Source organism: Cheilinus undulatus, linkage group 6, assembly GCF_018320785.1.
Source record: "Cheilinus undulatus linkage group 6, ASM1832078v1, whole genome shotgun sequence".
Classification (NCBI taxonomy): Eukaryota; Metazoa; Chordata; class Actinopteri; order Labriformes; family Labridae; genus Cheilinus; species Cheilinus undulatus.
In genome coordinates this window covers 48,179,099-48,198,813 of record NC_054870.1, presented here as the reverse complement: position 1 = coordinate 48,198,813, position 19,715 = coordinate 48,179,099, and the positions used below count along the sequence as shown (strand labels likewise).

At 40.0% G+C, this 19,715-nt stretch overlaps 1 protein-coding gene across 2 annotated transcripts in view; it reads left to right on the top strand.

The window, feature by feature from the left end:
• The window catches only part of macrod2 (mono-ADP ribosylhydrolase 2), a 1,185,173-nt gene that overhangs the window by 1,136,503 nt on the left and 28,955 nt on the right, over positions 1-19,715 (top strand). For both annotated transcript variants that reach the window (XM_041789359.1, XM_041789358.1), the window contains exons 14-15: positions 3,219-3,377; positions 3,964-4,032. In XM_041789359.1, the coding sequence (XP_041645293.1) occupies positions 3,219-3,377; positions 3,964-4,032 (228 nt within the window). The remainder of the gene's footprint in view (positions 1-3,218; positions 3,378-3,963; positions 4,033-19,715) is intronic.

Sequence of the window (19,715 nt, the reverse complement as noted above, 5' to 3'; positions counted from 1 at the left end):
CCAGCACAGAAGATCATATCATATTTTTCTTATAACTGACCACCTGTATGAAGTCTTCAGATTCCCTCCAGTGTAAAAATGTAAACTTAACCTTGATTATTTTTTATATCCTCGTTAAGTCATGAACATTTGAAAAAGAACAGAGTTATAGGGGTGTAACGGTACAGGAAAATTTCGGTTTGGTACGTACCGTGGTTTTGAAGTCACGGTTCGGTACGGTTTGAGAACGGTGATTGAAGCGTATAAACAAAATTTAATTGTAATTTTTTAATTAAATTGTATTAAAATAAATAGGCTGAATAAATTACATTTGAATTATGAATAATGCTGTGACCTCCCTCCAAAAGTTCTTCAATGATTGAAAATATTAATAAATAAATACATTTTTGAATAACTAGGTTATTTTCATTGATATATTGACATATTTATACCCATTCCTTAAACACTAAAATTTCCCAGCTAACTTGAACACATCATCACACAACCACAAGTTAGCTTATGAAGTATGCAAATTAGCGTCTTTTTTGCCGATTTCAACACGGACTTCAGCACTGGACTACTTTTTTAACCAATGGGACCTACTACAAAGTTTGGAAGAACTTTTCACAGCCCATCTTGGAGGGTAAAGAGGTTAAAGCTGTGTGAAATCTGAGGATGACGTTGCCTAAAAGAAAAGTACCTTTAGCTAAAGACAGGGGGGTCCAAAAAGTTTTCCACTGAGGGCCACATACAGAAATATATATAAGGATGGTGGGGCCATTTCATATTCCTTGCCTTGAGGATATTAAAAAACAATAAAACCAATCTAATATGCTCAGATCTGCCAAGTTATTGAGTATGCCTTAATGGTTAATGACTGACAAGGTAAACAGACAATCATTTTCAGGATTTTGGGAGGCCAATCAGATTTCAGGTCGCCCTGTTCTGGTCTGGCTACTGCTAGCTCCGCCCCTGAAATGTTACTGGTAGTGCTTTTTGCTGCAGTAATCCATCAGGGGGTTATAAATCAAGATATCATTATGATTTTGGTTGCAGTCTGTTCACCCTGTACAGTGTTGTTCAAAATCAGTCACAAAAAAACATGAATACATTTTTGTCAAAATGTTTGTTTACAGAATTGAAATGGTAGCACTGCTTTGTGCTGAAACTACAAAGTTCAATACAGTCAAGCACAATCTTCATGTTCAAATGTGGGCCATGTTTCATTTTATGTTAAGTATTTGCAGAGGGCCAGCCAAAAATGGATCGCGGGCCGCAGTTTGGACACCCCTGGCTAAAGACATTACAACTTAAAAGCATGGCAAAGAAGAATTTCTTAAGACAATCTTTAAGCTTAGTTGTTAATTTTAACTGTGTTACTTACAGCAACTATACATTAATTCCCGAAAAGTGTAAACAGTGTCACATTAACCATGGGGTCATTTTGTACATGCACTCCTGCATATTCCTGCAGTGTTAAATAGCATATCTGGCAGAATGAGCACTCTGAATCTCTCTTGTAGAAGTAAGCATCATAAAATAAATCTCTTTGACATCATTTGATTAAAAAATCAACACACTGGAAATGTTTTTTTATACATTGTGAAAATGGATGATATATTGATTAATAGCAATTAACCGTCAAAATTAATTGTGTTTAAAAAATTAGCTTTTTGGCAGCCTTGATTAAAACTCAGCATCATAACAACAGAGCCAGATGCTCCTGTGTTAAAATTCAGCAGACACCAGAATAAGAGGGGCAGCCAGGCATGTAGAGATGGAGGTTTAGGGAAAAGCCGTGTGTGTTTTTATGTTTTGCTTTTTAAACAGTTCCATAAAATATTGATTCATGAACTCTTCCAAATTTAAAACATCTGTGGTTTGGCGATGACTAGGATTCTTTTTTAAAAAATGCATTATGTGCTGTCTAAAAACACTGCATTTTTTTGTTATCTGAACCAGCTGTCACTTCCTGCAAATAAGATTCCTAGAAGAGAAGTTTTATTTTGAAGGGAGAAATCTTGTGCAATTAAACCAGTTAACTTTTCTCAAATTCAATCCTACAAAGAGTCAAACCAGATCAGTACATATTATCACAGGAAAAAAATTACCTTCTCATCAAAGTCACACCCTATCCCCTTTAAAAAATTAGACACCATTGACCTTATTACTTTGTAAATATTGATACAGAGCTAATAAAGTTAGCTCCATGTACTTATGTAAGTTACCTGTGGCTTTTTATTACCTCCACCAAAGAGGTTACGTGATCGGGTGGGTTTGTTTGTTTGTTTGTTTGTTAGCAACATAACTGAAAAAGTTGGGGACGGATTTTGATGAAATTTTCAGGAAATGTCAGAAATGGCATAAGGAAGAACTGATTAGATTTTGGGACTGATCTGGATCACCGTCTGGATTCAGGATTTCTTTTAAGGATTCTATACTATCAGGAGATTGGGCTAATGGCAGAGGTCTGCGCTGTTACCACTTTACACCAGGAGATGGCAGACATGAGTAACTTCAATCCCAGCAGCATTTTGTGTGTGTTTCTATTCAAAGTTTTGGAGTTTATAGAGTTTGAAAGACACATACCCGGTCAAGGAGATGAGTCGGAGCGTAACAGAGAGAAAGACAGCAAATTGTAGCGAGAATACTCACAATGCTGGGAGGAATGGAGGAATATTCACCCTCTGCCATGACTTCCAGTCATCCAGCGAGACCATAGGTGAGACTGTCAGTGCATCTGTTGGCACCAGCAGGCAATGCTTCCACCATGACAGTTCACCCGAAGCAAAGCCAATGCTTTGCCTCACCACGTTTCCACCCCACCGGGGAGGGAGTAATTGACGAATGCCATGGTGGGGGCACATGGGGACAGATCCAGAAAATTTTTTAAAGATCCTTCACAATTTGGAGATAGGGCTAATGGCGGAGGTCTGCGCTCTCCGAGTGCTTTTCTAGTTCATACTGTCCTCTTAGTCATTAGTGATATGAGGCTGTCGAATGATGACTTTAACCTGTTTGAGATATAACAGATGACACACATTTGTATCTCTGAATTGCTCTAATAATCAGGATTGGTGCCTCTACACTAAAGAAAACACCAGTTCATTCAGTGACCCCAGACACCGGATGTCACACCAAGAATTCACACAACCTACTCTAAAAATAAGGTGTATAATGACAAGGCAAAGTTTTGCTGTTCCTTAAAACTTCCTTCTTTTATTTCTGTGTGGCTGCAGATGTTATGATGGAAAGCCAGGATCCAATTCAAGAAAAGGACAAAGATGAAAACGAAAACCAAGACAAAGAGGAAGATGAAGAGATTGACGACGATAACAACAAAGATGAAGACAAAGACGCCGACAACGAAAAAGAGAAAGGTGAAGCTGAAGACAAAGGTGAGTACACGAGGGCTCGTGTTTGTTTTTCTGTGCTTACATCAAAAACTTGAAGGTGCACGAGCTGTCAGTCACAGAATAATAACAGCAGATTGAAACAGCTCCAGGTGATCGTCTGATTCTCTGATAGTAATTGTGTTTTATCAGAGTATGGAGCAAAATATCCACAGGGCACTGAGGCAGACAGATATGAATACGTCAGTTCAATGCATCAAACCCTGACGTCTCACATAAATGGAAGTATAGGTGTTTACATTTTGGTTTAACAGTGACCTGAAATTACACTGCTGCAAGATGGAACTGTAAAAAGCACAATAAGGGTGTCCCGAGTTTTTATTTCCCCACTCTCAGTGTTTGAACGGCTGCAAATTTATATTCTAACACTAAATAAGCACAACAAAATTGAGATTGTTTGCAGTACAAGAGATTGGACACAAAGATTGCCATCACAGTCCCATTCCAAGTCCACACATGCACATAAACACAAGACAAACTGATCTATAGACATGGCAGCTGGAGCTTCTTTATGCAGACTCATGCCATGCCAGCATGTCACAAACATCATAGCTCTGTTTCTGTCCTTCAGAAGAGGAAGAGCCGCCTGCTGCGAAGACAGAAGACGATGACACAGCCAAGTCCACAGTGGAGATGGAAGGTAAGATGTGATTAGCTGTGATTTGATTTGATCTGATTGAGAGTCTCGCTGGCTGACTTTCTATCAATGAGATTTTCTCCTCCACTCTGCTGTATTTGTGTTCTTTTCTATTGAATTAGCAGCGTCAGTGTTGTTTTTGTTGTCTGCTGTTTGTCAAACTAGTTTTTCTCTGCATCAATCTCAACCTATCTGGGATCTACTGTATCAAATGTAATTGTTCAGGAAGTGCAGGGGCATCACAGGAAGCTGCTGTTAGAAGCCAATAACAATCTAGACATATTATTGCTTGATTAACAGGGCATTGCCCTTTTTTAATCATTTAGTTTGGAGTGAACTGCTGTATAAATGCCTCCTTTTCAGTCTTCATGGTTGTGAAAGTCTAACTGCACCCGGTCTAATAATTCTGCTTACTCTGCACACCTGTGAGAAAAAAACATGTTTTTTTCACACCCAGAGCAGCAGTGATAAAATGTAACACCATGTAGTAGAACCATGTTATATCACAGCTAATTGTGGGAACATGGAAGTGCAAAATCTGCCACAGCTGAAAATGCTAGAATGTTGGAGCAAATGTGTCATCTCTTCATCTGTGGTGACTCTTTTTCTCAGCCTCTGCTGCATGAGTTGACTTCATGATGGCCTGGACCAGCTTTGAACACATCATGTTTTTGCTTTCTGCAGCATCTCAGTCTTCTGATATTCCATGCCCTCTTAATGGGCTCCAAAATCATGACATTTTTAACTGCCTCTGCCTATACCAACAGAGTACAATAACATACAAAGCTTTATTGTCATTACACTGAAGTACAATACAACAATGCAGCACTAGTAGTTAAAGCTGGCATCTCTGGATCTTTACAGACAACGCAAACTGAGTATAGGTGAAGAATTACCATCTACATGCCCAAAAAATCTTTTCTTTCTGTTTTCTTGGATGAGCAGTTACTGTAACTCTTGCTCTGTTGCCTTGAAAAACATCTTAGTCTTTCCTTGAAAATGCATCACGGAGAACACAATTGTCGATAAAACAAAGGATGTCTTTTTTATGACAAGATTGATTATAAGTGGTCTTATCCAAAAGTGAAGTTACTGCCTTATTCCTGTAAGGCTGGGCACACACAAGACGATTTTCAAATCTTAAATGGTGTTTGGAACATGGGAGACCAGATACATAGGGACGGTGCAGAAGTCTCATTGAGAGCTGCAGAAATCGCTTGATTGCAGTGATTTCCTCAAAAGGTTGTGCAACAAATGTTGAATTAAGGGTACCATAACTTTTGTCCAGGCCAATCTTATTGAACCACAATTAAAGTTAATTTTATTTATTATTACTACTGTCATTTTCAGGTAATTTCAGTGACTGTTGTGGGGTTATTCTTTTTTAAACGGAAGGGTGCAAACAATTTTGTCCACATGTAAAGGTTAGACCAAATCTGACTACCATTTAAAGTTGGAAAAAGTAGCATATTGCCTTTTCAGAAGAAAGTATTCCATAAATCTCAGAAACACTGAAGACATTATTTAATATCAGAGGCTATTGGTGACACGTTAAGTCAGGAATAAGGCTTTTAGATGGCTGCTGATGCTAATGACTGGACTCAGACTGAGCCGTTGTCTCTAACTAAGCAGTATCAGTTATGCCTCGTATTTGCACTACAACACAACACAGGCATTTAAACCAGTCATGGCAGTGTTGCCTTTTGGCTTTTTAAATTATTTTTTATTCAGTCTGCTTCCTTGTTTATTTTGTGGTGGCACTTTAGCTTGGAATAATCCATGAATATCATGCCAGGAGTCCTCCTCCTCTGCCACCAAGTTGATCCTTAACCAAAACTCTTTTTCTGAGTTTGAGTTTTGGAATATGTCATAAAATATGGCTGTCATAGTCACCCATGTGTTTGGGCTCGGTCTGAGTTTGTTGTGTGGTTAAAAAAAATGTCCACCAAATTTCTCCAACCAATGTCTAATTTCTGCCTTTGTCACAGAAGTGAGACATGTTTATTTGGCTATCTTCATCCAGTTGACAATGCGGGATGATCCGTCTTTATTTATCCCCGTCTCTCCTGCCAACATGTTCACTGATTAAGGGTTTTCTCTGGAGACATGGAGGGTTAGATTTGTGAACCTCATTCCCCCCTCTCCCACCAGTGCACCAACAAAAAGGTCTGAGTCACTCCCTCCCCTCCATTTCACTTTCTCTTTGACTGACATTCAATTAATTTAGGGTTAGAGTGAATCTTCCAGATAGATCTATCTGAGATAGCCTTCTCCATCCTCTCTGAAAAGCCATTGGAATACATCTCACAAACAGCACAGTCCCTCCATCACTGGAAAGCTTCACTCCAGCCTGTTGATTGTGTCTCTCCCCGGCCTGACGGTGTCTGTCACTGTCCAGGGTTACGGCTGTGTGCTGGCGCTGTCAGGCCGTAAACAGTGGTGTCATTCCTGATTGCAGGCAGATTGCATTTTGTACAGAGGAGTAGAGCCTTGGACAGAGTGCAGACCCAAACTGTCTCCAATATTGAGTCTTGCACGGACCAACATAGCCGTGCGCAAACAACCATTCACAAGACAAGACCAAACGATTCCCGAGCCAATACCCTTTATTAAAAATAATAACTGTAATCAGGCTACCTGCTCGTCGAGGTTAAACCTGCTGCTTTGAAAGGAGTAATAAAATGTTTCATAATGAGGCAAGGAATGAGGAATGAATCACACAGTTTCAGAACAGCTGAATATGAGGTTTCATCCACCTACTCACAAGTCAGAGTGTCCTTATGGGGGTCTTTTCATCAACCTACGGCCTCATTCTTTATGTTTCTGACAGTCTTTTATTCACCATTATCAACATGTGTGGTGAGAACGTGGTTGTATGACATGTTCTGCATTCACTGTTTCATTTTTACTCTTTTCACATACCCTGTTAGCTGTGTGATGCATTTGGTCAGACATAGAAAGAAGAATTTATTCTGATTGCAGACAAGATTGGGGAACATTCGTGCATTTTTCAAACAAATGCAAAGAAAAACTTGTCAAATATTTCAGCAGCCTTATCTACGTTCCACCAATAGATGCAGTTGTCTTTATTTATTATAAAACTTTTCAGTGCATGGTCAGTATCCAGCTTGGGCCCTTGTGCAAGGTCCTTAACTCCTGGAACACCTGTCTACCTTTCAGATGCACGTCGCTTTGGATAAAAGCTTCTGCTTAATGACATTGTAACATTGTAACATGGTAAATTGCCATCTACGTTGTCTCTATTGCTATCCATACAAATTCAATACTGTGGTTTCACTTTCCACTTGCCAGAATGTCTTTTTTGGCAGTAAGGATTAAACAGCATGACTCACATTCTTTAAGCAGCAGCCTGAAGCTTTCATTTTCAGCCATGCTGTATGACTCAGGTCTTTACAAATAAATACCAGCATTGGTATAACCTCCTGATGACCACTGTCCAGGCCTACACAGCCACCCCCCAAGGTCTAGTCCAACCTGCTGGGTTCTTGGCATCCAATATGCACCCATTCCTGCTCTCCTGGGCACATCAGTATTGGACACATAGTCTTGCTCCTCTGGCCATCAGTAGGACATCTTGGATGCTGCCATCAGATCTGTGTCTGTGACTGCTGAGAGCATGAAAGTTGTAGAGCAGTTCACCTACCCTGGCAGCATAATCCATCGATCCACTGACTGTGAGGCCGAGCCCAGCTGCAGACTTTGACTTGCACATGGGCGCTTGGCAAGGCAATGTGACCCTTCTGGTATTTAAGCATGTGGACAAGGAGTACATGACAGTATATTACCACATTATATGTGCTTGCTGTGACAAGTCTTATCAGCTGATTTCATGCCGGTTTGATTGTCCTGTCCTGTCTTCATTGACACAGCCATGCTGCCCGGCAGCTTCTTGAGAATAGCAGCTCAGGTGGGTGGCAACATGCAAACCCCCTCATCCTAGCTCCTGTCCTATGGGTCAGTCAAGACAGGATCACCAAACTTGCATAAGATTGGCTGGAAAGACGTGTCACAGCAACATAATGTGACTAGGATTGCTGCAGGAAGCTAAAAATTGCTACTTTTCTTGCAATAAGGATACAAAAATGTTCTCTGTTGTTGTTCCCTATGACACAGGACAGATGAAACGGCAGATTATCAGGGCCAGCTGTTCTTGAAACACCATGACTGTCTGATGAGGCTATTACTGTGCTAAAAATATGTAGTGTAAGCTTGGTTTACAGTTCAGGCATAGAGCTGCACAGTGGCACAGAGGTTAGCAGGATTGCCTCAAAGCAAAGCGGCTCCAGGTTAGAGTCTATGTCATACATGGCCTTTCTGTGTGGAGTTTGCATTTTCTCCTTGTGCATATGTATTTTGTCCAGGTGGTCGGGTTCTCTTCTTCAGTCTTTAAAAGCTCATTGGGTTAACTGAGATTCTAAGGTAGTTTTCACACCTGATAGCTCAGGGGACTTGGTTTGGTTTGGGGTTCAAACTGCAACACTGTTGAAGCTTCCTGTTGTCTGGTTCGCTTTCACATTGCACCTGGTCAAATGAACCAAACCTTCTGGATAACGTCAAGAAGTTACATTTGTGGCACTGTCGTTCCAAACAAAGAGCGGTAAAGAAGAAAAGGAGATGTAAAAGAAGACAAAACTTGAAATCCATCTCCTTCCGCCAGTCTTTTTTTTCCACATAAACAATGAAACAACACCTAATTTAAGCTGTTTTGTGGTTTGTCATTAGGAGCAGCCAGCAAGGCAGCAAGATGTCCAGCATGTTGTTCTTAACATTAGACAAATGATCAGTAACAAAGAAGGCAAAATAAAGTGAGAGCAAGAGACTATGACATGTTGTCATGGTTACACAGACTCCGATCGAGGTACCAACATGTATTTGAGCGTAAATGACATAAATATTATGCCCACCTTATTTCTATCCCCCATGATTCTTTGCTTGAAATATGGGCGCAACTTCCGCTCTGTTCTAAGTGGGAATTTGCATAGAAACGAGATGCTGAAAGGGATCATTAGAGCAATTTGGATAACAAAATATGTAAATTTCGACTACTTCACCTCAAACGGGATAACGTTATTATTTCTCCACCCTCAACTTGAAAGTACAAAGTGACTTTGTCACGTTATTGGAACTACGAACAAAGCAACAGGTACTGAGCATTACAGAAAACAGCAAATATTTATTTATTTCAGAAAAACCACTGTTGACACTAAATCACTTTAGAAAGCTTGGAAGAATCTGATTTTTGCTATTTTGTTAGTGTACGGGAAGTGCCACCCACATTCATAACTACAGTAGACCACCCTGGAATAATGTGATATCCACCTTGTTTACTTATTTACAGTTTACAATACAAACAATCTGCTTATGTGATTACAAAAACATATGAATATTTACAAATTCGAGATGAAGGTTTGCTAACATCTATCATTAGCTGCTGTATTAGAATAGATGTATTTAACCCTCAGATCCTACTATGTCCATTTTGAGGACATTCAGCATTTTTAATCATCTTTTTTTTTTTTGAGTTGATAGTCACATTTTTATAGATTGAGGCATCAGATTTTTCTAAAGTTATTATTTTTCTTCATATTAAAAAAAAAAAAAAAAACTGTCTGAAATTGGACAAATAGACTTCCATTAAAAACACGTTTTTTGACTGTGTGTCTATGGCACCAGAACAACTTAGAGCAACTATTTCTTTGCAGTCAGTCGATCTCCAGGGATCTAAATTTCACCATTCCACAGTGATCCAGCAGATCGTGCCAGCGCATCATTTTAACCCCTTCGGCAACGCACACATGGTTTTCCTTCCATGGACTCAGACTGATTGACGCTATTTCACCCACTAAACATCATCAGAATTCAATCAACCGATTCAAGCCTCTAGATAAGGATGTCTAAGAGTGGGCTACATGTGTAAGGAAAAGTTTGTGTGCTCCTACGTGTGTGCTCGGGTGTGAATCTGCGTCTATGTTTACAACCCGACATGCTGTAAGTGGGGTGTTTACAGTAGGAAATATTACTTCTGAGTTCTGCAGTCTGGGACTAAGAAAGGGGGACATTTGGACAATTTCAACTTTGCCCTCACTTCATAGCTAGTGGATGGACATGCATGAGGATGCACAGGTCCTTTCGATCAATAGGTAAGAATATATCATATCTCAGATATGCAGTAAATTTATATATGCGCGTAACTGGCATATTTGTGGTCACATTTTGGTTAGAGGTGGAAATGTGCGTGTTTGTGATTCATATCCTACATATATCCTCTGATTATGCCTGTACATAAAATAAACCTAACATGAACAAATGCATTTGCTCACATTTGATTTGGTAGAGGACGAGGCTTGAGAAAAGGAGGGTAAAACTGGCGTGTTTTACACCCCGAGGCATAGGCATAGTGTACAATAACTGGCATAAAAAGGGTGTAACACTGAATTGACAGATGGCGCTAAAATTAGAAGGGAGCGAGGGTTAATGTACTTCTGCTTTAGCACCGAAAGTTTTGACCATATTCAGACTTACAGTAGTGGCCCTAGGAATAAGGTGGATATCATTACACTTATGCCACTTCTGCTTCTGGTTCACAAGTTGGTCAGCTTTGCTTTGCCCTCAAACGAACTGCACCAGGTTTTGTTTGAAAGCGACTTCAGACACCCATTTTTAAGCAGACCAGAGTCAGCTTGTTTGGTCCGCACCAGAGTTTGTAAGAGCTTTCCCGCCACTGCATTGGACTATCTGGGAAAATGGGCCAGAATTTGTTTAAAACAGACCAAACAGCTCTGAAGTGAATGTGACCCGATCATAGTTTGTCATTTTCTCAATGACAGCTGGGATCAGCTTTAACCTCCTGTCTGAGCATGATGCGTGGCGTAGAGAGTGGCTAGATGGATGAACGTTCATACCTTGATTGCATCACCGTTAATGCTGAAAGCCATAATATTACTGAAGATGTATGTTAAAGAAACCCGTGGGTAACTAAAAGGAATGTAGCATTTGCATTTGATTTAAAATAAAACCAGCCTTACACCATGTCGACCTTTGAACATAATCATCAGAGGGCTCCTCTGCTTAACGACTTAATGAAGAGGTCACACTGAATTTTACTGATCCCATGTTGCACGACGTGTTAAAGTCTGACATGTCACTGCAGCATTCTCAGATTTCATCCTTTGCATCTTCACATTCGTACCCACGTGCACCCAGATGTCAGCCATGTTTGCTGACACCCTGCCGTTCACACATTGCTCAGTGTTGCACATATGGAGGTGTGTTCACAGCTAAACCTCTCAGTCCCGGTGCAGTCTCACTAAATAATACAAAGATAAAGAAAACAACTATGTGTTTTATTCATTTTCACTCTCATTATCATTACAGCTTGTTAATGTCATTATTTATTCAGCCAAAACACATTCCCATAGATAAGACAAGACTGGGTAGTGTACTGCTGATGTCTTATCACTTCATTGTACCTAATTATGCCATCTGTTGTTTACATTATAGGTCTATTAATATGCAGTTATGTTGGAGCATTTAGTCCTGAGGTTCTATGCAGCTTCAGTTTGTTATAATATTAAAGCAAACGAGAGCTTTAAGATCCAGAAAGTGTACAATAAATATTAAATTCAGTGGATTTGATTCAGCTCAGTAGAAAACGTTCTTATCAAGGGTAGTGGAGATCTGTGAGGAGGTGGGCAGAGGAGAGATTTTATATTTTCAATCAGTCTGTGTGCTCCACTATATAAATCATATGTATTAGATATCTCCCTGCAAAGGCAATGAGATCCTCACTCTGATACTGGGACGTTATAAAGGCTCCACAAACTGAATCAGAATCCCAGCAGCCTTTATTTTTGAATATTCATACCACACTTTTAAATGGAAATGGAGCCTATATTGTTATTGTGTTTGAAAAATCTCTCCAGCAGCCTTGTTCTGGTGACTTGTGTGAGTGGGCACCCGCTTCAGTACGCTCACAGAACAGCCATAAATTAAAATAAGGCTTCTTCGCCTAAAGCTAGGTATAAATAAATCTTAACATAAAATTGTTTTCCCTTCATGCAGTGTGATTCTCCTACAGAAGTCAGGAGCTTCTGTCTTAGCTTCAAAGGTAAGATTTAAAGCTGCACAGATTCGATGCCAATCAGCAGCTTATCCGTCTGTATAATCAAACCTCAAGAAAGAAAAGCATTAGCGTGTCATGAAATACAACACAAACCAGGATGCAATGGTCTTTAGACGGGCTGCATCATTAGCTTCTCTAAAATCCTCTTGTAAAATCCACTTCCTTGTTTTTTGTAAAGCACCATAAAGCCTTGCAAAGGCTGGAGCCCTAATAGACCTTGTGCATATGATGTTCCACAGTCTGTTTTGTCTGGCCCTGCCCCTTCCTTGAAGGCAAAAGGTGCACATTACTTACTTTATGCTGTTCATAAATAAATTATTCTATCGAAAAATTCCCTGCATGAATCTGTGTAGTGCACATTTCATACACGGGAAGTTTAGAAAGCATGTATTGTCAGTATAACCTTGCAAAGCAGATGGATTCCCCTGTGTCCGTGTTTCTCACTGGCGAATCCATCTTGCAAAGCTCCCGTCTGAACAGTTTGGGCCCGGTTAGAAAATGACAGGACCAATCAGCGTAGAGGGGCAGTGCTTTTGGGTGCATTGGAGTGACTTAAGCAAGGAGCTACAAGAGGCCGGTGCAATTACGGCGGAAGAGATTAGCATGGATGCTGCTAAAACGCCAGTTTTATCAGGACTTGGTAACATTTCTTCATTAAAAGAAGAACAAAGAACAGCATTAAGCAAGACAAAAGTTGTGTTTATGCAGTTCTTTATGAAGTTTGCTCCCTTGCTAGGGGTGCAGCTCGGTAACAGCTATGTCACATATTTTGTTGCTCTGATTGGCCCGTTTTTTTTTCAAAGGCTCTGCCATTTCCCAAACACTGTCTATGAGAGGTTTACCAGGTGCCAGGTTATTGTCAGTATAGATGCCAGCAAATCTTTTTATAGAGTGCAAAACTGTATTTTTCAATAGAAACACTGAATAGACTAATACTAACCCTAGCAAACATCAGTATTATAGTTTAAAACATGGCCCTATACTTTAACTAAATGAGATTTTTAAAACACAAAGAGTACCTGCCAGTGCCTTTTGTGTTTTCTGATTAGAATATTTTGACATTTTAATGAAGAAGTCATCACAGAGGTATTTTCCAGGATATACATAAGCATTAAGGCATTTGTATGCTGTAAGATCACTGCCTTTGCATACAGAGAAGTGCCCACTCAGTCCCTTTTCTACAAGTTTCTCTGCTTGAGAAGGTGACCTGCTTAGTCTGACAGAGTCACTAACATTTGTGATGAATAGGTTAATTAATTTTTTGTTATTTACTCTTACTTCTATTGCTCCCAAGTACAAATGATAGTCTAATGCCAACGTCAGCTCTTTCACCTCTGTCCACCTTTGTCATCATAGTGATGTGTCTCCAAAGGTCTCTTAAAGTTAAGCTACAGTTCTTCAAGTAGCCACCTGAGGCTGCTTTCAAAGCGAGGCACTTCCTGTTAGGCCTCTTAAAAGATTTACAACCGTCCAGCTGAATTTAACATGATCTCAGCCTGGAGCAAAAACAAAATATTTGCATTTCCATAAGTTATTTCTCAATTTGTGAGGGTTAAGGGGTGTAGAATTGTCACACTGAATTTTCTACATTAATTTAAAAAACAACACTCCTGTGTTATATATAAGTTTTAAGATGATACCTACCATTATCTCACATTTTTCCAACAATTTTCATTTCTTTATTATTGCCATGGAAATGCTTTATGTTACATCAGAGACTGCAGCACAAGGGAGCACTGACTGCTACTGAAAGATGCTGTTCTGTCACCATATCTCATTCATGTCTTTTACTACTTACTTGTGATGGACCATGATGAATCGCCAATGGCTGTTATAGCCCAAGTCCCCCCAGGTCAGGAAGAGGCCAGATGCACTGCACAGATCCAACCAATTCTGTTGCTTTCTTCTTGTTTTGAATGAGGACTCTGTTCAATAAAAACAGCACTCAGTGAGGTGTATTTGCTTGACATTAAACCAACATTTTTATTTCATGGATGTCATAAAATATAGTTTAGTTGTACGTAAATTCACCTTAAAGAGTAAGTTTTTATTGAACAGAGTCTTCAGTTTAAAACAAAAAGTAATCAATAAAGGCAGGGAGAGCTGAGCGGCCGGTCTCTACTCGTTTTCTTCTGTTATTGTTTTAATCCAGAGCCCCCTAAAGGTAGAATTTACTTTTGCATTTAAGGGATTACAAGGGTTTATTTTTACATAAGATCCAAGTTAAATTAAGTAAAGACTTGAGGTCATGCAGATTAAGGCAGGGACAGCTTTTAGGATTTCTGATGGTCAGGGATAGACCAGAGCACCCCATCCAGGTACCCTGCCCGAACGATTCCAGCTCCTACCTTTTCTGGGTGGGAAACATTTCTGAAAATTAAAGGCAGTCAATTGGAAAGATTGGGTCATTAGGGATTTAAAAGCTTGAAATATGAAAACCATACAGCTAAATTGTTATTGGGAGCCAAAATCTAATGGCCAGTTAGATAAACATATAATGTAGGCCATTTATGAAAATACCATTGCATCGTAACAATATGGAATAAACAAAGTTATAGCTGTACATGAGGGTGCGTTAAGGCTTCCTCTGTCAAACAGGACAACCAGTCCCATCTTGTGACTGGAGATGTCATGATCCGACATCACATACCTTATGTGTGTGGGATCTTAACACTTGAATGTTGTTCATAAGTTTGTGAATGTGTGAAAAAGCTCAGACAGACTACAGCTCCTGCTGTCACAGAGCTTAAAGTCATTAAAGACCCTGTAAAGTGAAATCCAAAGTTTTTGTCTTAACACTCTAGAAATGTTGAAATATGGTTGCTGTAAACATGTGAAAACTCTGAGATCTACATGAGACTGAATTCTGGATTTAGGCCATTTCATCTCTGTCCTGGCTTGGTTTCATGTGGGCGGGGCTAATATGTGGACTCACGATGTCATGAGCCCACAGTAGAGAATGACCCCGCCCCTCTAACACTACAATATTGTGGAAGGAAGCAGTCACCTGGAGCAGGGACTTCTGGTTCATTTTGTGCAAAGGAATTCAGTCTTGTACTCTTGTACCGTTCTATAATGTTCATGTTTCATTGCAAAGTTATAGTTCTGCATGTTTTGTTTATTGGTTCATGTTTTTAGGGGAAAATATTTTTCCAAGTATGACACCATGAGTGAGGGGGTTAATGCTGCAGACTACCCATGTCCTGAGTGGGCGTGGTTTCAGCTCATTCAACAGACGCGCCCACACCATCCTGGAGCAGATTTTACTGCCTCATTTTTCATGATTTGAAGCTTAATTTTATAAACTTGGAGATGCTTTATGTCACTGAAATTTGACCTGGGGGTTCAAAACACAGTGATCTATCATATGACAAACCTAAATACAGATTTATTTTTACTTTACAGGCCCTGTAAGAACACAGCTCCAGTCCAACATTCGCCCGCTTTACTCCTCTCTAGTTTCAGCCAAAAGACACAGAACTCTTCTTTGACACTCTTTGTCGTTTGAGAATAACACAACATGCCTTAAATTATGGCTTTTTGATCATTTAAGGCACAAAATACAACAAAATGGCTTTTAATTGTATCTGAAGTTTTCTAACCTCATGCCACTCAGTGTGAGGGTCTGTTTTCCCCCAAATGAGGGCGTGGTCATATTGGAAAACAGGAAGTGATGTTCCACTGCTCTGATCTGTAGGGACTGTTATACTGTAATGGGGTGAGCCAAGCAGAGTCATGTTTCAATTAGTCAGTGGTATACAGATATACAAATATACATCACTTAATGTAGTTTTTGATTAAAAAAAAAATAAGTTCAGGAACTAAGACCACACCTCTGCCTAATCTCTATCCGCTGCCCACTGTATAAATCCATCTCTACAGCCATCTGCTCAGTTCCTCATAAATTCAACCTTTCATCCCCTCATCCCTCTTCCCTTACCCCCCTCCCCTCATCCCTTGACCATTAACCTCATCCCTTCATCCCACCATTTCTCTGCCATTTCATCATTTCAATATTAAACTATTTAAACAAATATCTGATTAGGGTGGTTTTTGTTAGTGAACTTACTTAAAGTTTGAAAAACTGAATTGAGGTCTGCAAGCACATCAGCGAACTCTGCCAGCTCTGACTGCGACAGTCATCCAGTGGTTTTGAAGGCAGTTTTGTGTCTGAGCTGGGGATGCTGCCGGCTTCATCGTGAGTTTTAGTGGAGTGATGTACTGTGAGTCTGTGAAGATGATGATGATGGTCTTGATGGTTGACAGCGGCACCTGCTCCAATGATGCTACTGCTAGCAACTGCTTCCACCTCTGCAGGGGTAGGGGTTGAACCATCAGGATTCATACTTACACAGCTGGAAAGAATAAATCTTGTAAATGTGAAACATTGTTTTAAAAGTCCTTTCTCTTTTGGTGTTGTCTGTTTTTGTGTTTGGATCCTGATAATTTCAGTCATTTGGACATCTGACTTAATTAACATATCCTCACATTGTATCCAAACAGTCATCAGCTGCAACTGCAGATTGACAAATTTATCAGCTGTTCATTGTGCTTGCAGGATGCATACTCAGTTATTATCATTTTGTATTTTCATGCATATTTTCCACCCCTGCCACAGTGCTGCTCTAGGCAAATGCCCACTTCACCTATACGGGCACGCTGGCGATGCATACTTGCATCTAAAACGTTTAACTTCAGGCTAAATTGAATTAGAAAGCACGAGAAAACCGGTGGTTCACCTGAAATGGCCAGGTGCAGACCATACGGCCAAGTCAGGGATAGACTGCGATGGTGGCCAAAGCCAGGAACAGGAAGCCTGCAGGGAAGATGGAGAGACAGACAGACCCAGCAGGCCATCACAACAATCTCAGTCTGAACACAGCGGTGACACGAGGATCCATTACATGAGCCCAGAGGCTGATACTCTTACTGTTCATCCCTCCTTTAGTTTGTCTTTGTTCCACTTTTCTCCTCTTAGACACAAGTTTAAAAAATAATCACAGAATGTCGTGTAAACTCCTTGATTTAGCCTCATTATCCAGAAGTTTTCAGTTGTTTATGTTCCTTTATTGTTTTGATTTCATTACTTTCTATCTCTAATTTATTTGTGCTAAGTTTAGATTGTTTTTACAGCTCTGTGCTTCTGCTCTCAGCTTTCTATATGCAAATCTCAGAGCGGAAAGCCCAGCTGCATCCACAAGTGCCATATGCTGCCCTTAAACCACATGTACACCGTGTACCTACCTCTCTGGTTTATCTGCAAACAATCAAAAAATGCACCAGAATGAGGCACACTGAGTCCCTGTCCTTAAAGAGCCGTGGGAATAAGTCTCTTGTTTGAGGCTGTTATTTGGGGGGATATTATTGATTTCTATGTATTTTACTCTCCCATGGGAACAATAAGCCGACACAATGGCTCCTCTGAAATGCGACAGACTTGCCATGGGCAAGATGAAAGTCTACAGGAAACTATCACATCACAGTGACCCAGTGTGATCGCTCTTTTATGTTAAAATAAAGTACAAAGAGAGGAATTTCTTTGTAATCCATTGCAAATCAAAAGAGTTTTTTCTTCTTTTAAGCAGCGTGAATAATTTATTCCTGAATTCATTTGGTATTTTCCTCTCAGAGTTCCTCGTTGCTGAAGTGCGCTTTGCATTTATGTTCCTTCGTGTGCAGAAGCAAAAAGGATTTGAAGCTTTGCCTAATTGGTTGTTTTGTGCCCTTTTGTCTTGGTCTTTTGTGAACAATGGGATACTGCTGATGTAAATCTAATTCTGGAGAGCCATGCGGGCTTTCCTGTTGCTAAGAGTTGTCAGCACACAATTAACTTTTGGCATAACATTGTAAACTGCATCAGCGAGTGGCCCCTCAGGGAGCAGGCTGCCACTGGCTGAAGACATTGGGCTATGCTTGTGTTTTATCGCCTCTCACACGGGCTGTTGGAGTACAGGAACAGCAGCTCCACCAATCACAGCCCTGCTGAGGCATTGTGTGCCAACGCCATGAGGAGGCTACCCACAGTCTGTGGATCTGTACTAATGAAGCTTTATTGTTACGCTCCTTTTGGCTTTTTCTCATTCTTAAACTCCATCAGACTCTTTGTTTTGACCACTTTTCTTTATCTGAAGTCTACAGATATCAAATCAATCCCGTGTTCTGGTGGTTTTAACATGAAAGAGCTCCTTTTTTAGAATATTGACATATTCCTCCTGCCTGTGAAACATTTAATTTAAAATGAAGTTGTTTTTTGTCGAGATAAACAATAAAAGGGGCAAAAATAAGGAATTTTGTCAGTTGCAATCAATCACATAATTTTGACAATTAATGATTAATAATCACAGTTTAGCAAATGACTTTTAAGTCCACAATGACCCTATGAATCAATTATTCCCATTGTGTTCATTTGTGCAGCATATATTTGCAGAGAGATGTATTTTTAGACTGAACCTTTGGGGCCTGTGTGCACAGTCACATTGTTTTTGGCCATGGCAATGCCCACAACCTCATTGTTGGTGCTTTGCACCAGCATTTAGACTTACTAGGTTGGGAAACTTTTGCTTTCCTCAGTGGTATCTTTAACATAATTCTAAATTTCTCAGTGCAATTAGTATTTTCCTTTAGTCATACAAGTATCAACATTACATGGATCAATGTAGTTTGGCCACAGCTGGTGCTGAACAGTAGACCTGGTGCGTATCTTGAGCAGAGTGGTGCTTCTGGGATGCACGCCAGGGACTGACCAGATTGGAATTGCTCAGACTGCGGGAGCAGTTTGCTCCCCAGTGAGCATTGTGAGCAGATTACTGTGCAGACATGGAGTGCTGAGAACCTGGCCATGAACAGCTGAAGCTGAGGGCATTTTTGCATGCACTGAGCACTGGTAACACTGGGATACATTGGTTTTGTATTGAAAATAAGTGCTGGACAGTGGACCTTAAATAAGAACTTGGGTGCGACACCATTGTAGTATGAAAACATGGTTTAGAGCAGTGCTTCTCAAGTGTTGGGTCAAGACCCTAAAGTTCTTTCCAGTTAGGGTGGAAAAATAGTGGTGAAAAGTCTATAATGTATGGAATCCCTAAGTGGACTTACTTTTACCATGATAACAAGTACAAGTCAGTTTCCAATCTAATTTTCTTAAGGGTTCCATTCTTTTATCTAATTTCCTGGGGATAACAAAGCTAATTTTCCCAAGATAGTAATTCCTCACGAATTTATTAAAACTGTGTGCTGAGCACGCAAAGGGAGTAAACATAAAATGTATGCATTGCATGCTTCCTGTATCTATGTACCTTTTAACATGAGTTGTCCTGTCTGTTTATGGTCCAAACTGCAACATTTTTAATATATATAAGTCAAAGCAAATGAACATTTTAAAACAGGGGTGTCAAACTCACTCACAGCAGGGGGCTGATTCTGGATTCAGGTTTAACCTAAGGGCCTAACAGGGTCATCTTTTGAACCATAAGCTCTAAACCTTATTTCACCATTTCATCAATAAAATATGAAAAAAATCTTAGCACTGAAAATATTTATAAAA